We start from the raw sequence: 21,562 nt of genomic DNA on the forward strand, positions 1-21,562 counted from the left end.
TGCTTGTCATCTGGAGGCACTAATGATGTCATAGTAAGAGTGTTGGCTCTTACCAAGCTTAAAGGCTTCATTATTAGCTATCTGGTTTTACGCTAGTTCCTTAAAAATCTCTGAGCCTTAATTTCCACATTGTGAAAATAAGGACAACATTACTCTTTGCCCTATAACCTCACATACTTTTTGATGATCAAATAAGATACATGAAGATTTAAATGCAAGATAAATGTAAGTTATTAGTCTTCATATACTTAGATTTAGAGTAAAAAGGCTTAAACATTTTAGTCTTTGAATCTTTTAGAAGGCTCCTAAGGCATTCCACCTTCTTAACCAAAAAAGTAATTGGGACAACTGCTACGGGAGTATTCAGAAACAAAAAAAGGATTTCATGTAAAGACTGTGTGAGATCAAGACTCTTGTAGTATGAAAATTTTTATTTGCTTTGATTTTCTCATTAATTAGAACTATGTTGTAACACATCTATTGCACTCTTGTTCTCCTGTTTTAACCATCCCACAAGTTTAAGAGTAAAATGACCACTTCATTATCTTAGGAATAATTTTACTTGTTATATAGTACTATTTCTTATGGTTTTACTCAAAAAATTTTACTGTACACTTCTGCTTCATTAATAATGATGAAGGTGGAAAGAACTTAAAATTATTTCTATTGGTTTTACCAACATATGTCATTTATTACTTGGCTTGAAATAGATGTTTACATATATTGAAAATAATGTCATTTGGATAACTGGATACAATTTATAACAAAAATTTGCACAGATCTGAGTATTTTTAGATCAAATCATATACCATACCTGAAACAGAGCAACTTTTGAAGGTAAACAGGACACTGTATTGTTATCCAGCCTTGCTGTTGCTATAAAGAGGTTCTACTGAATATGTTTAAATCATGACTTAAAATTCTATTTAAACTGAGAAGCAACTCTTGCAAATACCCCAACCTATATCCAGCTAAGAACAAGTATTAGGGATCTACATCTCATGGCACAAAAATAATGTCGTAAAAAATGTTTATTCTACTACACTCAATGTATCAGTTTTCTCTGACACACAACAACTTATTTATCAGTCTTTATTTTTATCTCTGATTATTTCATAAGGACAAATTTTTAGAGATAAAGTGATACAGTAAAAGGAAGTAAACAATTTAAGGCTCTTGTCTTTATTACCAAATGCCTTCCATAAAGGTTTTATGAACTTAAATTTCCATAAGAAGTGTTTCAGAGTCCTTTTATGCTCTGATGTGTGGGTATTAGCATTAGAAATTATTTGGCAATTGATAGGTGAAAATGTTATCTGTCTGCTTTATTTTGTAACCACCATGTCTAGAAAAATTGCTTGTAAGGTTTTTTGAAAGGCTTCATGAAGCATGTTTTCTGCTGAGAAAAATTAATAAGAAATTCATAAATAATAGAAAAACTATGATCATCTTATAGGTAAAAATGTAGTAATACACTAAATAAAGCAGTATATTAGTTAATGATTATTTTAAAAAGATTTTATAGGTTTTTAGCAATTAGGTTAGTTCTTACAATGCTGAAAAAATGGTTGGTGTCAATGTCTATCAAAGAAAATGCTTTTGAGAGGTGCTTTTCACTTTTTTGATCCTTCCATGTAATTGCTATGCTATGGCCACAGTAATGAAGATCACTAAAACTTAAATTATTAGACGAAATGAGTTTCGGTTATTAATTAAAAATTGATAAAGGACTTATGAAAGAAGGAATTTTGCAGACATATTTACTTTCCTCTCAATACAAAAGAATTTTTTGGCTTGGCCAAATTAAGGATTGTAAAATAGACAACTTAATTTCTCTTTTGAATAACTGCTTTGGAACAAACTCAGATAGTTCTAGCAATATGTAGTTCTGTAAACACTGCACAATGCCTTTTAGATAGAAAATATGTAATTTTGAGGTTGCTTTCTCATGGGAAAAAACAGTAAACTAAATAGCTGGGTTTAATTAAGGCAGCCTTCAGCTAAACAAATAAGTCTCATTTTTTTACATGTAGAATTCTAGAATTGAAAAATCATACATTAAAAAATTTCGGTAAAAGATTATTTCTTATATTTTAAAGAAATAATTTGTTAGTTCTACTCAGTAGGATTTTTTTAAAGTACAACTACTATTCAACTGTGATTTAATAGTTGAAAGAAAAGAGACCAAAATAGAAGGCATATGTATATGTAATATATAATACATATAATGCATTAAAGTTAATACTAAAGTATTTGAAGAAAAAAAAAGCAGTCTATAACACACACATAGAAAATGAAAGTGTAAGAGTCAGATGGCTCAGATAATGCACACATCTAGTTCGTCTTTGACCCCACTGAAATGGTCAGTAAATGACATCACTGTGCCAACCACAAAGAACTCCAGGCTCTCTGAAAAATATTTTTCAAAGCCCCAAGGAAACCTAAGCAGTCTCTGCAATTTTTTTTTCCAGTTTATGAAAATTGGATTCCTATAAAAGAAAAATGGACCATTTTTACTGCAACAAAAACTGATTTGTAAAAGCTGGAAGCAGTTTAAAAATGCCCTTAACATGCGGTTCTTGTTAGTCTTGAAAAGTAAAAGTTATAACAAAAAAAAGGTCCAAAAGCATGGTACGGATACATGGTATATACATAACAGGAAAAAGGCTAGTCTTGCTCCTATTTTTAATTAGCTTCAAAAGCAAGTTCCACTTTACTTTCTAACACCAGTTCAGATTTTGGGAGGGGAAGATTTACATTTGACGCTCTGTGATTGGCAACTCCATAGCTAATGCCTTAGAGCCCTAATGCATTTTGCATTAGCTCTAAATGTTGGGAAATCCTGGAGCCAAGAGGTTCAAACTGATACTGACACATGTCTAAAACCTAGGATTCACTGTCCCAATTGCCAATATCTGTTTTATCTAACATCCAGTCTTCTTATAGAATGGAATAGATGAGTTTAACAGTTTTCACTGTTTCCAATTAAACTGCCCTGCTATATTACAAAAATGTAGGTATTCAGATTAAGAAGGACCCCCTGACTTGGATTTTAAGAAAAATACCAATTTGAACTGTTTAAATTCTTCTCTAAATCTGGCTTAGTTTCTCGGATTTTAATACATTTATCCTATTACTGAATCTTGTCATTTTGGGAAGAAATCATTTTTCTTTAAACAATTAAAAAACCCCTGTCATATAAATTAGCAATTTATTATTTATTACATGAATCCACTCAAACTGAAATATTAAGAAAACAGAGACTGAAAAGCCATGAGAACTGGCTGAAGAGTATGCCACTTGGCACTGTCATATTGTTTCATGTTTTATCCCACATATTGTTATACTCAAATCATTAAAAACAATGGTAATGATAAAAGTTCACCTTTTATATGTTAATCATGTATTATTCTTTCTCCAGATAACTTGAGAACAGTCCTTATTTATCAAAGACATATGACAAAGAAGAAGGGAAATAATTTATAAATCATCTGGACCATTTCCCTGATTTAAAGGAAAAACACCCAACAACTCCTAATAGATAACGTTTCCTCTTTTTAAGATATTTACAGAATCAGCTTTTTCAACATGTAAAGATCAATCAATTAAGCTATTATTCTTTCATAGTTAACACAAATTCTTCATGTTGTCCATTAGGTCTGCTTATTCTCATCTTTACAGTAGAGATGAAAGGAGTTCAACAACTCTTTAATTAACTTGCATTTCTTGAAAAATATTCCTATTTTGCTTAAAATCGGTTAAAAGTAAAAATTTCAAATATAGTAGCTTGAGTATTATTTAGTTTAATGAGATTCAAATTTACCTACAGGATATCAGAAGCTGAAATGTAGCCACAGTTTAAAGTTTCACATTATGCAGTAAAATTATCATACTGAAATATGTGAATAACTATGTAACAATTTAAAATACTTAAATCCTTGCAGAATTGAAAAATATGCCACACTTACAGATCCATGGTTACAGTTAAAAAAGAGCTTAGAAGTCCTATGAAAAGGAGAATCTTAACCAACCACAAATGATTGAATAAAAGCTAAAAAGCAAATGATTCCAGAGTAAGTCAGTAAAACACAGTGTGAAAAAGAACAACTATGAATCTTTGGCTATATTATGTACTCTGTCTGTGGCTCTGCTGATACAATTTAGGGTCCCTTTTTGTTTGATCTATTAACTACCACAAAATTTGAGGAAATTCATTGTGAATTATTTCTTCTAAAAATAAAAATGTGATGTAGTTAAATGTGATTTAAGGCCTAAACAATTACAAAAGATAAGAGATGAAAGTCTTAACTTTCTCAGGGAAAATTCTTTTTAAAGGGTGAACAATTCTCAAATGAAAATAATTATAACAAATGTATGACTTTTTATTTGAAAAATAGTCTATAGTAAGTTTTATTAACATTACTGGGATGTGTCTTTTGTGAAGTAAAAGAAGCTACTTAAATATTTTTACAAAGGTAAAAGAATTTTCCCAAAGTTATTAAAAAAAATCTTATTAACAGAATGGAGAAATAAAATCCGGAAATCTTTGGATCCAGTATATAACTTGTAGAATACATTTATCTCTCTCAAAACTTTTATTATTGTGTAAAGTAATAATTTTTGAAAACCAGAAATTAGAGATTTTGCTGAATTGAGCAAAAAAGAATTGTTGTTTTCTGTATTTTAGTGAAAATGTTTAGTTTTTTAAAAGTCACATAATAAAAATAAAACCAAGTCTTTCTCAAGTAAGTAATGCATGATTTATAGCAGTAGGTTTTCTTTAGATTGACTGTATCGGCAGTAGATACAAAAATAATGTTTGGCTAAGAGTAAACCATAAATGGCAGAATAATTAATATTATAAATGCTATAAGCAAAACTCTTCAATATAAATATTAAGATCAAATACCTAAATCACTTCCTCCTTTTCCAATTATGTTTCAGAAAACATTTGTACAGTGAATTGTTACTTGATAGAGTACAGTATTTATAATGATTAAACAGAGCCTCTATTTAAATAATTATAGCTAATATAGCCATAAGCATCAGAAATAATCAAAAGCCATATGCTCTCTAGTATTTAATCACGTGTAGCTTTTATTTCCTAAGGCACAAGGAGTTTCTTACTATGAGTATCTAGTATAAAGATGAAACAATTTTTAAAGGGCTATTATTTATTTAAAGTACACTACAGAACACACCTAAGGCTATTACTACATTTCATGTAATACTCCTACCATGCTTTTAAACTTTGAGTCATGACCATCAGCTGTGAAATCAACTCAGTGGGCCGCAATTTGCATTTAAAACAGGAAATAAAATATAATAAATATCACTGTCTATTACCGCTAGAGTACCATTTTAAGAAATTGTTTCACATATATATATATATATATATATATATATGAGTAGATACAAATATGTAAACAATTTTCATATATGTGTATATATGAAATGTAAATGTAAACAATTTTCATATATGTATATGTATATACATATATGTAAACAAATATGTATATATGCATTAAGTTCAAATATGAAAGGTATTTCTTTTAATGTGAGTTGCGGTCAAAACTTAAAAATCACTATGTTATATTTTGTTTCCTCCAAATGAGGCAGCATGTTATACTGGAAAGAACATAAACTTTGGTGACATATGAGTTCAAATTTTTGCTCCATCATCCTACTTGTGTGAACTGGTTAATTAACCTTGAGTTTTTAGAGCTGTGATTTCCTCATCAGTAAAACAGATAAAATAATACTTGTTTTAAAATGTTGCTGTGCAATTTAAAATAAATAAGATGAATATTTGTAAAACAGATTATATAAATGGATAATTGATAATGGTTGAAATTATCATAATTAGTATCAGATTAAAATAACATTATAAGTGATCATTAAGAGTTATTGCATACTAGATGCAACTGTATTGTTCGTTTAAAAAATACATGAACATATATCTCACACATAGAAAATAGCTTATCCTAATGAAAAGTAGAATTTCAGAAGAAACCAAATTAACAACTTAATGAAAAAAATAAATAGGCTTAAGGGAAAATAAGACTATCTGTTCACTGGACTAGCTTAATGTGAAATGTCAACAGTCAGTCTTAATTAAAATGTTACACCTCTAGGAATGATATGAAGAGGAAAATATTGTTTATACTTTCTGGCAAGATTTTAAAAATCTATGATATCATTATGTAATAAAGCTGGATATATGCTGTAGAGAACTTTATTATAATTGCAAAAGAATACTGGCCTTTTTTTTTCTTAAATATTTTACTCAAACACCATCTAGGGAGAAAAAGTCTTTAATTTAATAAAAGCATCAACTTTTTAAAAATAGTGATATCTTGAGTAATTGTTAAAATACACGTGTTCTCATTTTATATTTTAATGGCTTTAGAAAACACTCAAGAAACAATCTGCATTCATTAATTAGGCAAAAGTATTGTTTGTGTCAACAATCTATATTTTCCAACTTGAAAAGCATATTTTGTTTTAGACCTGTGATCTCCATTTTTTAAATATAGAAAATGTGACTTTATAAGTTAATTTAAAATCAAACATGTCCTTGAAAAGATTGAGGGTTTTTTTTTCACCTCTTAATGAAAAAGTAAACAGATGGAGCGCGAAGAGAATTTTAGCTTTTCAAAAGCAACAGATATCATACATTAGATTTTTCTTGGAAAACTGTTTACCTGCCAGGAAATGAATGCTGTCCAACAACATCTCCATTTTGAAGGTGGTAATCATTGAAGAAATCGGGACTTATGGCTCCTTCAGAGGCAATTAATCCATCTAGAAAGAAAGAAAATGGTAACTAGTAAAATACATGTGTAGGAAAAAGAAAATCTATCTGTCTATCAATCAACACAATAAGAAAATAGCCTGTATATTTAGTCTAGAAAGAAAAATGTTAGCATGACATGTTGTTCTCTCTGGGAGTATGAACAGATGACTGTCTGAACTGAAGTGCTGGTTCACAATAATGCAGCACAGTAACTGGACATTCATTGAGGATCTACTATGTACTTGGTACTATACGAGTACAGAGAGTAACTAGACAGTCTCTGCTTTCAAACCGCTTATGGTCTTGTGGAGAAGAAGGAAAAAGATAAGGGAAGCAAGGTGGGGACAGACAGTAAGGATGGTTCAGGCTAAGGAAATAGAACAAATAAAGGCAAGGAGGTATTAAACAGCTTGGTATTGGTAAAAGGTAATATTTTATTGTATTTCACAGCTTTATTAGTGTAGCATAATTAGGGAATCAGATATCTCAAATAAGTGAATTTCTAAAAAAGCAACACTTGACAGTTTAAGTGCCAAACATTAAAACACACGCACAAACTTACATTAGAAATCTTCATATAGTTTACACACCCTATATTCTTTATTTTATTTATTGTACTTTAGGTTCTGGGGTACATGTACAGATCATGCAGGACTGTTGCACAGGTACATATATGGCAAGGTGGTTTGCTGCCTCCATCCCCCCATCACCTATATCTGGCATTTCTAGCCATGTTATCTCTCCCCAACCTCCCCACCCCCTGCTGTTTCTCCCCTAGCCCCCACCAACAGACCCCAGTGTGTGATGCTACCCTCCCTGTGTCCATGTGTTCTCACTGTTCAACGCCTATATTCTTAAAATGATATACTAAATATTTATTGATTATTCAATATTCATTATAAATATTAAATATTTACAGTCCCTAGGGTTTAGAGATATATTTGATTACCTATGCTAAATAGCTCTACACTGGTATACTTTTTGAGTCATTTTTCTTTGCTTACAAAATGGTTTTCCTAAATTTAAGTATTTGTTATGATTTTTTTCCTGATTATAGAGTTATACTACTTTCTCATTTGTTCCGATCTAAGAATCTAGATAACCTATTTTTTATAGAATTACAAATAAGTTAAGAATAAAAAGAATTTGAGGGAAAAAAAGATCTAAATGATGGCTTCAGAGCTGTTCAATGCATAGAACAAAACGTTAGTACATGGCTTTTGTAATAACTATTTGGATAGCTTTGAGGCCTTTCAAAGTTTCCTTTGCTAAAAGTATGCTGGGTTGTTGAGTGGCCTGCAGATAAACATTAGCTAGGTCACACCCACCACAGTGTTTATACATTTGGCACACAGTATAGGCAAATTATTCAATCACTAAATGATTATTTTATACTTAGCACATGCATAGTAACACTATGCTAGGTCCTGTGGGAAATATATAAAATTATAACACATAATCTCTGTTTTTAAGAATTTTAGTTCAGGTGAAATATAAGACAAACACTTAAGATGCAATTAAAAATGTAGTTTATAACGATATACAGAAGGAATGGATATAAGTACCAAATGAGTGTGGAGGCAGTAACAGCTATAGAGGGGTTAGAAAATTCTACTTGCGAGGGGAGGAGGCAGAAGTGTAACAGATTTGAGTATGGAAAGATAGGTAAGGTTTAAACGAAATCTGCTTGAGGAGTAAGGGTCTTAAAAATTGAATGAATGGTATAACTAAGTAATAGAGTTAGCAAAGGAATTAAATGGGGGTAATTTGTATTTCCATAAGACTCCCATACTACTCATTTGATACATATATCCATTTGTTACTCATCACATATTAATAACATATTATGTTTTAATTGTTTAATCAGTAATAGACACCTTTGGTATTTGTCCTATTACTTTACTAACTTTAAAATACTTAAGAGATTGCTTGAGTTTCTACTAAAAGTGCCAGTAATATTTAATCCTGTTTTTATGTCCACTAGAAGTTAAAGTTTCTATAAATCAAAAAAAGGCCAGCTAAACACTGAAAAGTTACAAAAAAAAAAAAAAAAATCATGGAAAATGCCAAGACACCACAGACTGACAGTAAAGCAACTTTAAAAAAAATCAATTTTATATGGATTCTAGCCATATAAAAATTTGTGATTTTATATAGTAAATGTTTTAAAAATGGCTAGGATTTTGTGAAAGTGGCTAAAACTAACAGGGGTAAGAACACAAAAATCAACAAATTCCTCTGTTAAATTAAAACCAAAGAATTGAGAATCGGAGTTTAAGAAACCTGCCAATATTAGAGGAACAAAGCTAAGTAAAATGCCAAAATAAAACGTATGCCCCACGTGGAAAATGCACGCGAAGATATTCAGCATGCCAGTAAAACAAAAGAATTTAACACTCAGAAATATTTCAGACATAAATAAAGCCAAATGAAAAGATACCTGAATTATGTAAAAAAGTTTATATTTATAAAATATGTCATAGTGAAGTGATCCAGATTAGGAAGAAATTAAGTAAAAATCTGACCAAATTTTCAACATCTTATTTTTGATTCAGAATGCCTATTGTCTTCAAAGGGAATAATGAGTAGTAAAAGAATAAACAGAATACAGGGCACTAGAAACTGGGCGATCATCAAATGGAGATCAAATTAAAAATTTTTTACTTTAAAGATTCAGCCAGAAATTTAATAAACTCAGAATACAACTAGTTTAATAATATAGTAAGTCTACTCTTATGTGAATTAAATAAAGAGTAAATTTATACTTCTGAAGTTCTTTTTATTTCTTTTTTAAGGCACAGGGTCTTGCTCTGTTGCTCAGGCTGGAGTGGAGTGGTACAATCATAGCTCACTGTAGCCTCAAACTCCTGTGTTCAAATAGTGATGCTCCTGAGTAGCTGGGACTACAGGCAGGTGTAGCACCACATCTGGCTAATTTTAAAAATTTGTTGTAGAGACAGGGTATTGCTCACATTGGTCTTGAACTTCTGGCATCAAGTGATCCTCCTGCCTCAGCCTCCCAAAGTGCTGGAAGTATGGGTGTGAGCTACGGTGCCCAACTTCATTTTTAATTGATTTTAATCACTGTGGTTGATTCAGTAAACTGCAGCTTCTACAGCGCCCTTTATGGCTTGACAAAAGTTAGGCAGCACTGACATATGAGTAATCTTTCTTTACTAGAATGACGTATAAAAATTCCATGAAAGCCTCATATCTCAAGCACCTAATCTTCTTTGGAAATATCTATTTTTTCTTAATATTGTTCATCCAAAATTAATTCTTTCAGGGAAATACTAAAAAAGAATCATAGTTTCTGCTTTATTTTCCAAATAAATCTAGGAGCATCTTATATTCCTACTCTAAACTTGTTTCAAAGATACTAACAATGAACTAAAGTATTTCATGTAACATTTCAATGACCAGAGAACAAACAGAAAACACAGATATACACCAGAACGCTCTGTAAGCTATAGAGTATTATACACATTTACATTAATTATATAAAACCTTTTAGAACACAGTTATAAAGCACACCTTTCTGAGATGCCCCAAGTAAATGACAAAGACAGTTATGAACAAAACAGAGTATATACTGGAACAATGATGAAACCAAAGCAAATCTGTTGTCAACATAGATAATTTATCAACTTTCTGATTTCTGAAAGCCAGTTTAAAAAACTGGCTTATAAACATTGTGAATAAAAAAAATAAAAACTCAGTATCTTCTTATATATTATCTTGTATATCATATATTGCTACTGAAATACAGTTCTTCTTCTTCTTTTTTAACTATTTTTCTTTCTTTCTTTCTTTTTTTTTTTTTTGAGATAGAGTCTTTCTTGTTTTGTTGCCCAGGCTGGTATGCAGTGGTACAATCTCAGTTCACTGCAACCTCTGCCTCCTGGGTTCTAGCGATTCTCCTGCCTCAGCCTCCTGAGTAGCTGGGATTATGGGAGTGTGCCACCATATCTGGCTAATTTTTGTATTTTCAGTAGAGATGGGGTTTCACCATGTTGGCCAGGCTGGTCTCGAACTCCTGAACTCAAGTGATCTATTTGCCTTGGCCACCCAAAGTGCTGGAATTACAAACATGAGCCACTGCACCTAGCCAACTTTTTTTCTTAAAGAGACAGGGTCTTGCTATTAATAATTTGCCCAGGTTGGAATGCAGTGGCTATTCACAGGCATGATCTCACTACTGATCAGCATGGGAGTTTTAACTTAATCACTTTTGGATCTGGGCCAGTTCACCCCTCCTTAGGCAGTCTGGTGGTCTCCAACTCCCAGAAGGTCACCATACTGATGCTGAACTTAGTGTGGACACCTGATTGGCATAGCTCACTATAACCCAGAGCTCTTAAGACTCAAGTGATCCCCTCACCTCAGCCTCCTGAGTAGCTGGGACTAATTTCTTTTTCTTTTCTTTTTCTTTTTTTCTTTGGTAGAGATAGTCTCACTGTGTTGCCCAAGCTAGTCTTGAACTCCTGGTCTCAAGTAACCCCCCTGGCTTTGGCCTCCCAAAGTGCTGGCATTAGAGGTATGAGCCACCATGTCTGACCTCTTTTTATTTTTTAAAGTCAAATTAAAATATAATGTTGAGCTCTTTGGTAAACTAGCTAAAGGTGAAACTGTGACTATATAGGAGAAAATAGATGTCACCAGTGTAGAAAATGAGAAAAAGAACTAAAATGCTAAATCTTATTAATAATTTATTTGGCTCTACTTTATAAGACGCATCACAGAAATACATAGGTAAATGAAATCTATGGTTTTTACAATATTCCTGAGACAGAACCAACCATTTTAAGCTTCATATTCCAAGAATATATTCACATACTAAGAATAAGATTCACTACAATTAATGAAGTACAATTAAAAAATAAAAAGTCATTTAGATATATGTAGTAGCAATGCAGCTTTGTAAATGACAAAATATTTCCTCTATGGGTAAAAATACTAAGGCAAACAGCTTCATTTTCATGATAGCAAAGGAAATTAATTAGTGACTACAACCACAATAATTTTAGACTAAGGAAAAAATATTGTAACTAAAGGAGATGCTTGTTTTGTATTTCACATGACAATACAAAGGTTGTTTTTTTAAAACACAGAAGAATCATATACATTTAACTATTAAATAGTCTGAAAATACAGAGAGTGATACTAATGACTAGGAAATGGCAGATGCTATTTCATTTTAAAGTAAAAGGTAAGACGCAGGGAATTATGAGCCACTAAGTTTAACCTCTGTGGCTGAAAATCTACTAAAGCTGCTCTTATCAGAAGGAGCCTAAATTTTCAGAGGCTTAAAAACATGGCTCAGGTACTCAAACAAATCTGCAGTACTACAAATTTATCTGATGTTTTCTGATGATACAATTATACACAATAAAGGAAGGGAGGCTGATACTATCTAGATTTCCATGAGACACATCAAGAAATGCTACTGAGACTCATTTAGTCCATGGACTATTCATGGAAAATGATGTAAGTAAAATAATTACTAAACTGAAAAAAATTGCTTGCTATAAGAACTTTATTTTGAGACTCACAGCATGTAATATCTACTGTCAAATGTCTATCATATATCATCAGGCTATAGATACAAAAAAAATCTAAATGTTTCTAAGTTTTGGTGTATGAAAATATATGTAATTGTTTTCTCACAAAAGTGTAAGTTTACTTATATATAATTTTAATTATAAAGTATCAGAAAAATATTTAGGATTTTCACTTTAAGAGGTTAATTTAATTTTGGAAATGTGGTATAACTTTTTAGAAATCTGTTCTGAAATTTTAATTGTATTAAAACAACAATGATGAATACTGAGGTGGTTAATAGTTTTATCTGGTTTTAGAAACTGGTAATTGATTCATTATGAAAGGCAGCTATCAACCTTCAAAGCAAGAAACTTGATTCCAAGAATATTCTGATTTCTATTAACAAAAAAATTCATATCACATATATTTTACATCATCTTACTTCATGAATACTGAATATGTAAGGAACAGCTGCTTGCTATTACCGAACTAAAAAATTCTGTTTGGTTGAAATTAATGATCTATTCCTTCTGGTTTGAAACACAAAGCAGTATTTTATAACTACTGTAAAGTTCAATTTTAAGTTAGGAAGAAAACTATTTAATTTTCAAAGTAGAGCATAAATTTTCCATGATTTAAGTATACCAAATACAAAAATAATACATAATATCCATGGAAAATTTGCACAATACACAATTAAGAAAACAACATGAATGAAAATATGAGTGGTATTATTAATGTGAGTACAGTGATCAGATGTAATAGTAATTTACATAATCATTCAATCATTGATCACACACAAATTGTTCAGATAAAATGAGACAATATACAAAATTTTTAGAGAACGTATTTGTGAACACTAAATACATAGTAGAAATACATAGTAGAAAAAAAGGTGAGTCACTAATTCAGATATAATCACTTTAATGCTTTTTATCTTCAACTTGCTATAGATCTTAATTATTATCGAAATCCTTTCCTTTCTCTCCTCAACAAAATGACTTCAATGAAGTCACATTAATGTTGGCAATGGTACAAAACAGTAAAAGCTAGAATATGCAAAAACTTACCAATCTTTGTGTCAACTCATCCTTGGAAAAAGGTAGTATTGCAGAATCAACAAGGTTATAATATACGTCAGATTTATGTAAACATTAAATTTTACCTTGAAAACATTAGCATAGTTTAGAAAGAATAAACAATTGCTAGCAAGTATCTAAATCTTTCCCAAATCTACCATATAGAGTTTGGTAGTTTGAAACTAAAGCAAAACCATGGCAAAATTAAATTGTTAAGATTAAATACCTTGGAAAATGAAAGATAAATCAATAAATTATGCATTTAGTAAATGCCTAAGAAAAATGAATATTACATTTTTGAACAGAAGTCAGAAATCTTGAAGTTGTCCATTTAAGTTACACATTCTAGCAAGTAATAAACTTCTAAGAACAGTTAGTTTTCCTGCCTACAGCCTTTTATGGAGATTACATCAAAGACTAACTTGGAAAAAAATAATGGTAAGTTAATAGGTTTGCTTATTGTATATAGATGTTACAACTAAAATCATTAGAAGACCATTCATAAACTAAAAGAAGTGCTTATTAAGCTTGGGAATGTGCAAGGCTGGAAGACTAAAATCTCTATTCATAGCATGTAAATTGTTTATTTTCACTTTGGTTATCACCTGAGTTGTAGAAAAGGTCAGGTCTTTCAAGAATATCTCCTTCATGAATGTATGGCTCAATTCGATCATCACCATACAAGTACTGCTCACTCTCATCCATCTGACGACTCTCTACCATCTCCAGCCACTGAGAGTTATGCCAGCGAAACTTTTCACTCTGAATTTTCTTAGCCCATTCTTCATCATATTCCTATTGAAAATAAACAGTCAACTGTTATTATATATAAGCTAACTCACTTGGCACTCAGATAGCCATATTTTTATCTCTTGAGAATTTTGGGGGGGGTCCTTCATTGGGCCAGCGGCAGCATTAAAAATACCTGCTCAGAATTATTTTATATAATAGCCAACAAAAAGCAAATACATACATAAAGAAGTCTTTGTTTGGATTACCAATCACTAATGGCAATGGCAAACACTAGAAAAGTTTAAATTTCATAAATTGTTATTTAATATTACGTAAATATTTCCAGAATTTAAGCAAGCAGTAAGGCTTCAGTTTCTAAAGAGTTCTTGTGACTATAATTAAAATTGATCTTAGAACAAAATGGATTTCAATTGCACAGTTCCACTTATATATGGATTTTTGCTCCACCTCTGCCACCTCTGAGAAAGCAAAATCAAGCCCTCCTCTTCTTTCTTCTCAGCCTATTCAATGTGAAGACAATGAGGATGAAGATCTTTATGATGATTCACTTCCACTTGGTGAACAGTAAATATAGTTTCTTTTCCTTATGATTTTCTTAAAAATATTCCTTTTTCTAGCTTACTTTATTGTAAGAATACAGTATATAATACATATACAAAATATGCATTAATTGTTTATGCTATTAGTAAGGCTTCCATTTAACAGTAGGCTATTAGTTTAAGTTTTGGGGGAGTGCAAAGTTATACATGGATTTTCAACTGTGTGTGGGAACGGTCCCCTAACACCTGTGTTGTTCAAGAGTCAACTGCATTTGTGGCACTAATGACAGGCAGTTAGCATAAAATGACATATTTTGCTATATCTTTTAGTCAAGATAACATTAGATAACATTGGGGGAAAGTACTATTCAACTATTGCTTTAGCTTCTAAAATGGTTTACTACAGAAAACAAATAACAGAATTGAATTTTTGTTCCAACCACAAATTAATGATCTTGTCTTACTTAGTTGTAATTATTTATTTAAATGTTTCTTGTTTTAATCATAAACTCCTGTGGAGCAAGACTGGGTTATTCACTGACAGGTGTATCTGTAACACTTGTCAGAGACAAAGTTCTTGGTGAATGGTTCTGAAGGACAAATAGGCAAATTACTGTAACCTCCAGCCAGAACTTCTCCATCTTCTACTTGTCCCATAGGCTGCAGCTACTTCTGATTAATGTATTGATTTAATAATCGGTAACAGAAATGACAGCAGGATAGAAAATAAAAGGCTTCAGATATTTTATGTCATTGTTACTGTTCCTGGTTTTATATTCCTGTCATATCTTTAAACACATTTGGTTACAGCTGTCTAAAAAGGAGTTAGAGGAATGCAGGGTAATAGCACTATTAAGGCAAACACAAAAATTAAGAGGTAGACTAAACACATATTTTGGTTAAATGCTGGGCAATTTTCAACTCAAGCTGAGACTCAAATCAAAATGGCTATCACAGAATACATTTCTGGGATATAAAAATAAAATCTGAAATTTTATAATAAATGTAATTATTATTGTAATTTTCTTGTTACAAGTTTAACTTGTTCAATTTTAAGTTTCACATTATCAGCAAATCCCAGCAGTGTCAGTTGTCAGACTGTGTGTTCTATACTGCATATTTAAAAAACATATAGATGCTCCCTTTCAACTGAAGTTGGAGAAGGTAGAGGGTATTTTTTGACTGTAGTATCGGTACTGACAATTTTGCTACCAAATTATGAACTTTGTTTTCTTTTTTATTTTTATTTTAGGTTCAAGGATACATATGCAGGTTTGTTATACAGTTAAACTATGTGTCATGGGGTTTGGTGTACAGATTGTTACCCAGGTAATAAGCATAGTACTCAATAGATAGTTTTTCAGTCCTCACTCTCCTCCCACCCTCCACCCTTAAATAGATCCTCATGTTTGTTGTTCCCTTGTGTCCATGTGTACTCAATATTTAGCACCCAATTATAAGTGAGAACATGTGGCATTTGATTTTCTGTTCCTTTGTAGTTTACTTAGGATAATGGCCTCCAGCTCCATCCATGTTGCTGCAAAGGACATGATATCGTTCTTTTTTATGGCTGTATAATAGTCCATGGTGTATATGTACAACATTTTCTTTAGCCAGTCTACTGCTGATGGGCATTTAGGTTGATTACATGTCTTCACTGATTGTGAACAGTGCTGCAATGAACATGCACGTGCATGTCTCTTTATGGTAGAACAATGTATATTCCTTTGGGTATATATCCAATAATGGGACTTTTTTCTTTTTCCTTTTTGTTTTTTTGAGACAGAGTCTCACTGTCCCCCATGCTGGAGTGCAGTGGCACAATCTCAGCTCATTGCGACCTCTGCCTCCTAGGTTAAAGTGATTCTTGCCCCAGCTTCCCAAACAGCTGGGATTACAGGTGCCTGCCACCATCACCTGGCTAATTTTTGTATTTTTGGTAGAGATGGGATTTCAGCTGTTGACCAGGCTGGTCTTGAACTCCTGACCTCAGGTAATCCAACTGCCTCAGCCTCCCAAAATGCTGGGATTACAGGTGTGAGCCATGGCATCCGGCCAGGACTTATTTTCTAATAGTTATCTATTAACATTTCTATTAGTCATCAATCTATTCCCTAATATTATTATTTAAAATTAAGTTGCATAAAATTAAGAACTATATTTATTCAACTGATAGAATTTTAATAATTAAACAACTGGAGATCTTTACCCCAGTTACATCTATATTACTAAACTATACTTGAAACTGACTATTCAGATACAAATAATAAATCTAAATGCCATACTTCCTTAGTATTATTAATGTAGTCACAATGACTAAATGTGATGGTAATTTATACAACCACTGATCACACACAAATTGTTCTGCCAAAATGAGATAATACATACAAAGCATTTAGATAACTTATAATGAGAACACTAAATAAATTACTTTAACTAATTCAAGTAACAGCTCTCTGAAATAAGTACTATAATTATTAACATTTTACAAATGAGAAAATGAGGCCCAGAACACTGAAGTAACTTGATCCAGGGTACACAGCTGGCTGTGGCTACTACAGCACTGCAAACCTCAGGCCAGCAATGTGGAAGAGGCAGTTAAACAGAGGATAAATGAACATTTGTCAGGGTTACTGCAGAATGGATTCTTCATTGAATGAGAATATAACTAATAGCCTCCAGGGTCAACTTTCTGCTCTAAGATTTTGTAAGCAAGCAGTGATATGGGAAGAAGTAGCTTCTGGTCTGGTAACTATATTATCCCATGGTATTCTCAGTCATGCACTTACTGAGCTGGCCATACTTGGGAGGGTATTGGGGAAAGACAGAGTTGAAAAATAATATGCACAGAGATGTTGTTACAAGCAGTTTTGTTGGCTGCAGATTTTGGTGATTCACTTTGGGTTTCCAAAATTAAATAAAATACCAAGTGAGGCCTCATTATGTAATATAGGCATATGATTAGCTTCAAAGTAATTTAGCCCAAATACTAAATATAACTGTGAATCTCTTTTAGAGTCATATAACTTTGCAAGAGTACACTTTTTGTTGCCATGTGTGGTTCTGTGTATGTGCTGAATTAAAGTTAGCTGCAGAAAGAAACCGTCATGTTAGGAATGGCCAAATAATTTACAAAGAGTGATCACATAACCATACAGTAGAAAGAATGGATAAATTTATTATATCCATTGGGGAAAAACATTTAATACATAAATAAAAAGCAAAATGACATTGTGGACAAGAAATTCTCCATACTAATTGGCTTTTTTTTTTTCTAAAAAGTATGTTGGTTACAGTTTTCCAAAACTCTCAGAATATGGTTTATAAAATACTAGAAATCCTAGTAAGTCCATATTAAATACAGAACTAATTTGAATGTTATTGTTTCTTTTAAGAATAGTAGCTTGTTTCACTTGGGAAGAGGCATAAACCTAATTTTTCATTTTGGTAGAAAAATTTAAATCTGATTGAATTATCTGAATGAAGAGGTATTCATTCAAGGAAAAGGAACAATCATACAATCTGATGATTTTTTTTATAATTTAAATTTCAAGCATATTCATTCCTAGGGTAAGAACAGGAGTTAAAATTCAGTCAAGTGCCCAAAGCATATAAAATATGGGGTCTGCTCTTCCACTAAGAGTGAAACTTGACTCCTACTACTAACACCTGTGAAATGTTACAAAGGTAGGTAATATTTAAAATTAAAAAAATCCTTAAACTACATTTCCACAAAATGTATTTAGCCTAGTAATTAATGCTTTGCAAAAACAAACAAAATCCTGCTTCCTCCAAGTTACCATCTCACATCCTCTTTTAAGATTATCCTAATTTAACAATAACAAACATATATCTAATAAATGTAAAAATATGTAACAAAGAAGTTTCTTCATAAACAATTGCCCTTCTAACTTTAGCATTCTTATCACCTTATGCGCTCACATCAATATTCGTATTAATAAGTTTACACATACAAGGCTCAGTTTAAAAAGAGATTATCAACTCTATTTGACAAAAGTCCAAACACACAACCCAAAAATATCCACAAGCATCCATGGCTAACTTTTGATAATTTCTTGTTAAAAGTGATTTTCTAAGGCAGTGAGTTAGCACAGAACTTAGCACCAAATGTAATGACTGCCTTTATGCATTCCTTTAAAATTTTCACCTTCTCTCTTTTATCAGTTTTTGACTGAATTATTGTATAGTACCAGTGCATCTCTTAACATTATAAGCCTAAAAAGTATAGTAGCAATGATATAGATTGCACTGTCATTTTCTTACTTAAAATAACTTTATTCTAACTTTTAAGCATTTTGTACTATAAACTAATAGGTTTAATTTCTATGACTAACTTACTAATTAACATGCATTATTGTTTTCAGGATCACAATAAAAACACTATAGTTATTTTCTCAGCTCTAAAAAGAAGCAAAACAGCTCTTCTCTCAGGAAATACGACATAGAATGTTATTCTACACCAACTGTGTATTTAAGGTATAGAAAATTATATCTTGCAAAAGATCCAACGATTCCAGAATCGTACCATGATGAATCTACTACATTGGCAAGCAGAGTTTTAATAAGAGGTAGCCTTGAAATTAAATATGTTTGTATGATTCTTTGTTATACATCATAGTCAGAAAAAGGCCACAAAAACAAACAAACAAACAAAAAAAAAACACACCTTGGCTTAACCCTATCAAAGCCCTAAAAGTTTTTCCATTTAAAGTCTTAAAGAGTCATAACATAACTTTGAAATAATATTTGGAGTTTCATGATTATAAAAGTAACATTTTCATTATTGGAAATTGAAAATTACAGGAAAAATACCTATAAAAACTTTAGCAAGATAGAACCACAATAACTACTATATCCCACCAGTTTTCAAAGACTTTCTTAACTCCAATATTAATGGATAACTTTGGAAAATATTTAAAAATATGTGTTTAAAAAATTTACTGGCTAAGTATGAAACATTATTAAGATATTGTACTTGTGCCATAGAAGTTTTCTCTAGTTTGTGATAATGTTGCCTCAGATTTTCAACTGTTTACCAAATAAAGCATCTTAGAATAAAATATGCCATAAGGAAAACAATATTCATTAAAATATTTTTACTTTTCTTTTTTCTTTAGTAGTAAACATTAGTTAGAATTAAATGAGATAGCATTGTTTTGCTATATAATGCTGAGAATTCAAGGATGTCACAGCTGAATCACAGCCAAGGTGTGTCATCAAAACCCATCAACCCTCTGTGAAAATACTCTAGGAATATAGTGTTTTCTTTATTTTTGAAGTACTTTTTTTCACAAAGAGTACACCCTGGTGTCCTGGCTTTGAGACTCGAATGCCCACATCCAACTTGCATGCCAATTAAGACTCGAGTTTGTTGTGTATTTAAAGAAAAACATGCTTTGTTTATTTCCTTCTCTTCTCAGCTCCTGACATTGTGATTTTAAGCACTCAGTATCCATAAATTCTAAAGTGTCATGAAAGACTTACGGTTTGGTTTTACATGGAATGTGCCATCCTTTTTGAAGTCTTACATCATTTTGTTTACTAGTTAACCACCGAAACATTATGAAGCCTTAACTAGCCTATTATCAGAGCCTGTTCACTATCAGGAAAACTCTTTGTCACTGGCTTCCGTCACACCTTGTATCTGATTAACACACTATAGGATAACTCAGAGCTACATAGCTCTGCTTTGTGTTCTAACACAACTGATGGAAAACAGATTTTCCTTTCTCCTTTAATGTGGCAGCCCCCTAATTGAGACTGTAACATGGTTTATTTAATATAATTTTTCATACTAAATTAAAGCAAGTCTGGAACAATTTAGTTGCTCATTAAAGTTACGATGGTAGCTGTGAACAAGACACTTTTTATATCTTAGAAAATATTTCTCCCAATAATATAGATAAAATACACATAATTTAACATATATAATAAAGTCGTTGATTTTTATGCACATGCTATCTATTTCTCAGTGAGACTGCCCCAAGTGTTGACCTTAAGTCTTGACCACAAAGTAAAAGAAATAACTACATAAAATTTATATAAGTAAGAAATCATAATTTTTGTCTGTCATACTATGCCTGTTTCTTTTAAGTCCAACTGTTGTCAATTAAAAAAAATAAAGTAACAGGCATAACAGGTAGGAAACCCACATTTATGTATAAGATTATGTGTGTATATACTTAAATTCTAACAAGTTGGAAAAATATCCTAAATTTCTGCCTTTTGCTTTATGTAATATTAAAATGAACTATAAAAAAGGGCTAACTAAATTTATCTCATTAAACCCAATTAGATTCTATGGGATTAAGAAATAAAAATCAAACTTACACTGAGAAATAAAAAAATTTACCAAGACTGCAGAGCAAGAACCAGTTCTACTTGGTCTGGAAAGAGAAGATTTTAGAAATTTCTGCCAACAATTCACTTGAAAATCACTACCCTGTGCCCACATCCAACTTGCATGCCAATTAAAAGTGACCAGCATTTACCCATGCTTGAGAAAGCTTGAGTTCTAATGCTAACCCTAACCCTATAAAACCTTCTCTGTAACTTCTTTTCAAGATGTTGTAAGATACTTTTTAAAGTGCTCTCCCTTACTGGCAAGATTATTAATAAACCCACATTTTCTCTCTGACACAGGCTTCCTTGGTTATCTTTGCAGAGACCATAACAATGGGTGATGTAGAAGCTGCATTTAAAGCTATATTGGTTTCTTTCATTTTAATAAACCAGCCTTATTAAGTACAATTTTGTCTGTCTGGAATGAAGACAGCACCTACTTTTCCGAGTTTAGAATATTACAGCTTGCTCTTAATTCCAGATTATTAAAA

General features: G+C 31.6%; 1 protein-coding gene across 3 annotated transcripts in view; it reads right to left on the minus strand.

Moving 5' to 3' along the window:
* KIFAP3 (kinesin associated protein 3) overlaps positions 1-21,562 on the minus strand; it is a 144,637-nt gene that overhangs the window by 24,801 nt on the left and 98,274 nt on the right. For all 3 annotated transcript variants that reach the window (XM_012444618.2, XM_012444619.3, XM_064370723.1), the window contains exons 18-19: positions 14,022-14,211; positions 6,705-6,804 (exon numbers count right to left, since the gene is read on the minus strand). In XM_012444618.2, coding sequence (XP_012300041.1) covers positions 6,705-6,804; positions 14,022-14,211 — 290 coding nt within the window. The remainder of the gene's footprint in view (positions 1-6,704; positions 6,805-14,021; positions 14,212-21,562) is intronic.

Source organism: Aotus nancymaae, unplaced genomic scaffold (assembly GCF_030222135.1).
Source record: "Aotus nancymaae isolate 86718 unplaced genomic scaffold, 86718_ANA_hifiasm-v0.15.2.pri h1tg000108l, whole genome shotgun sequence".
Classification (NCBI taxonomy): domain Eukaryota; kingdom Metazoa; phylum Chordata; class Mammalia; order Primates; family Aotidae; genus Aotus; species Aotus nancymaae.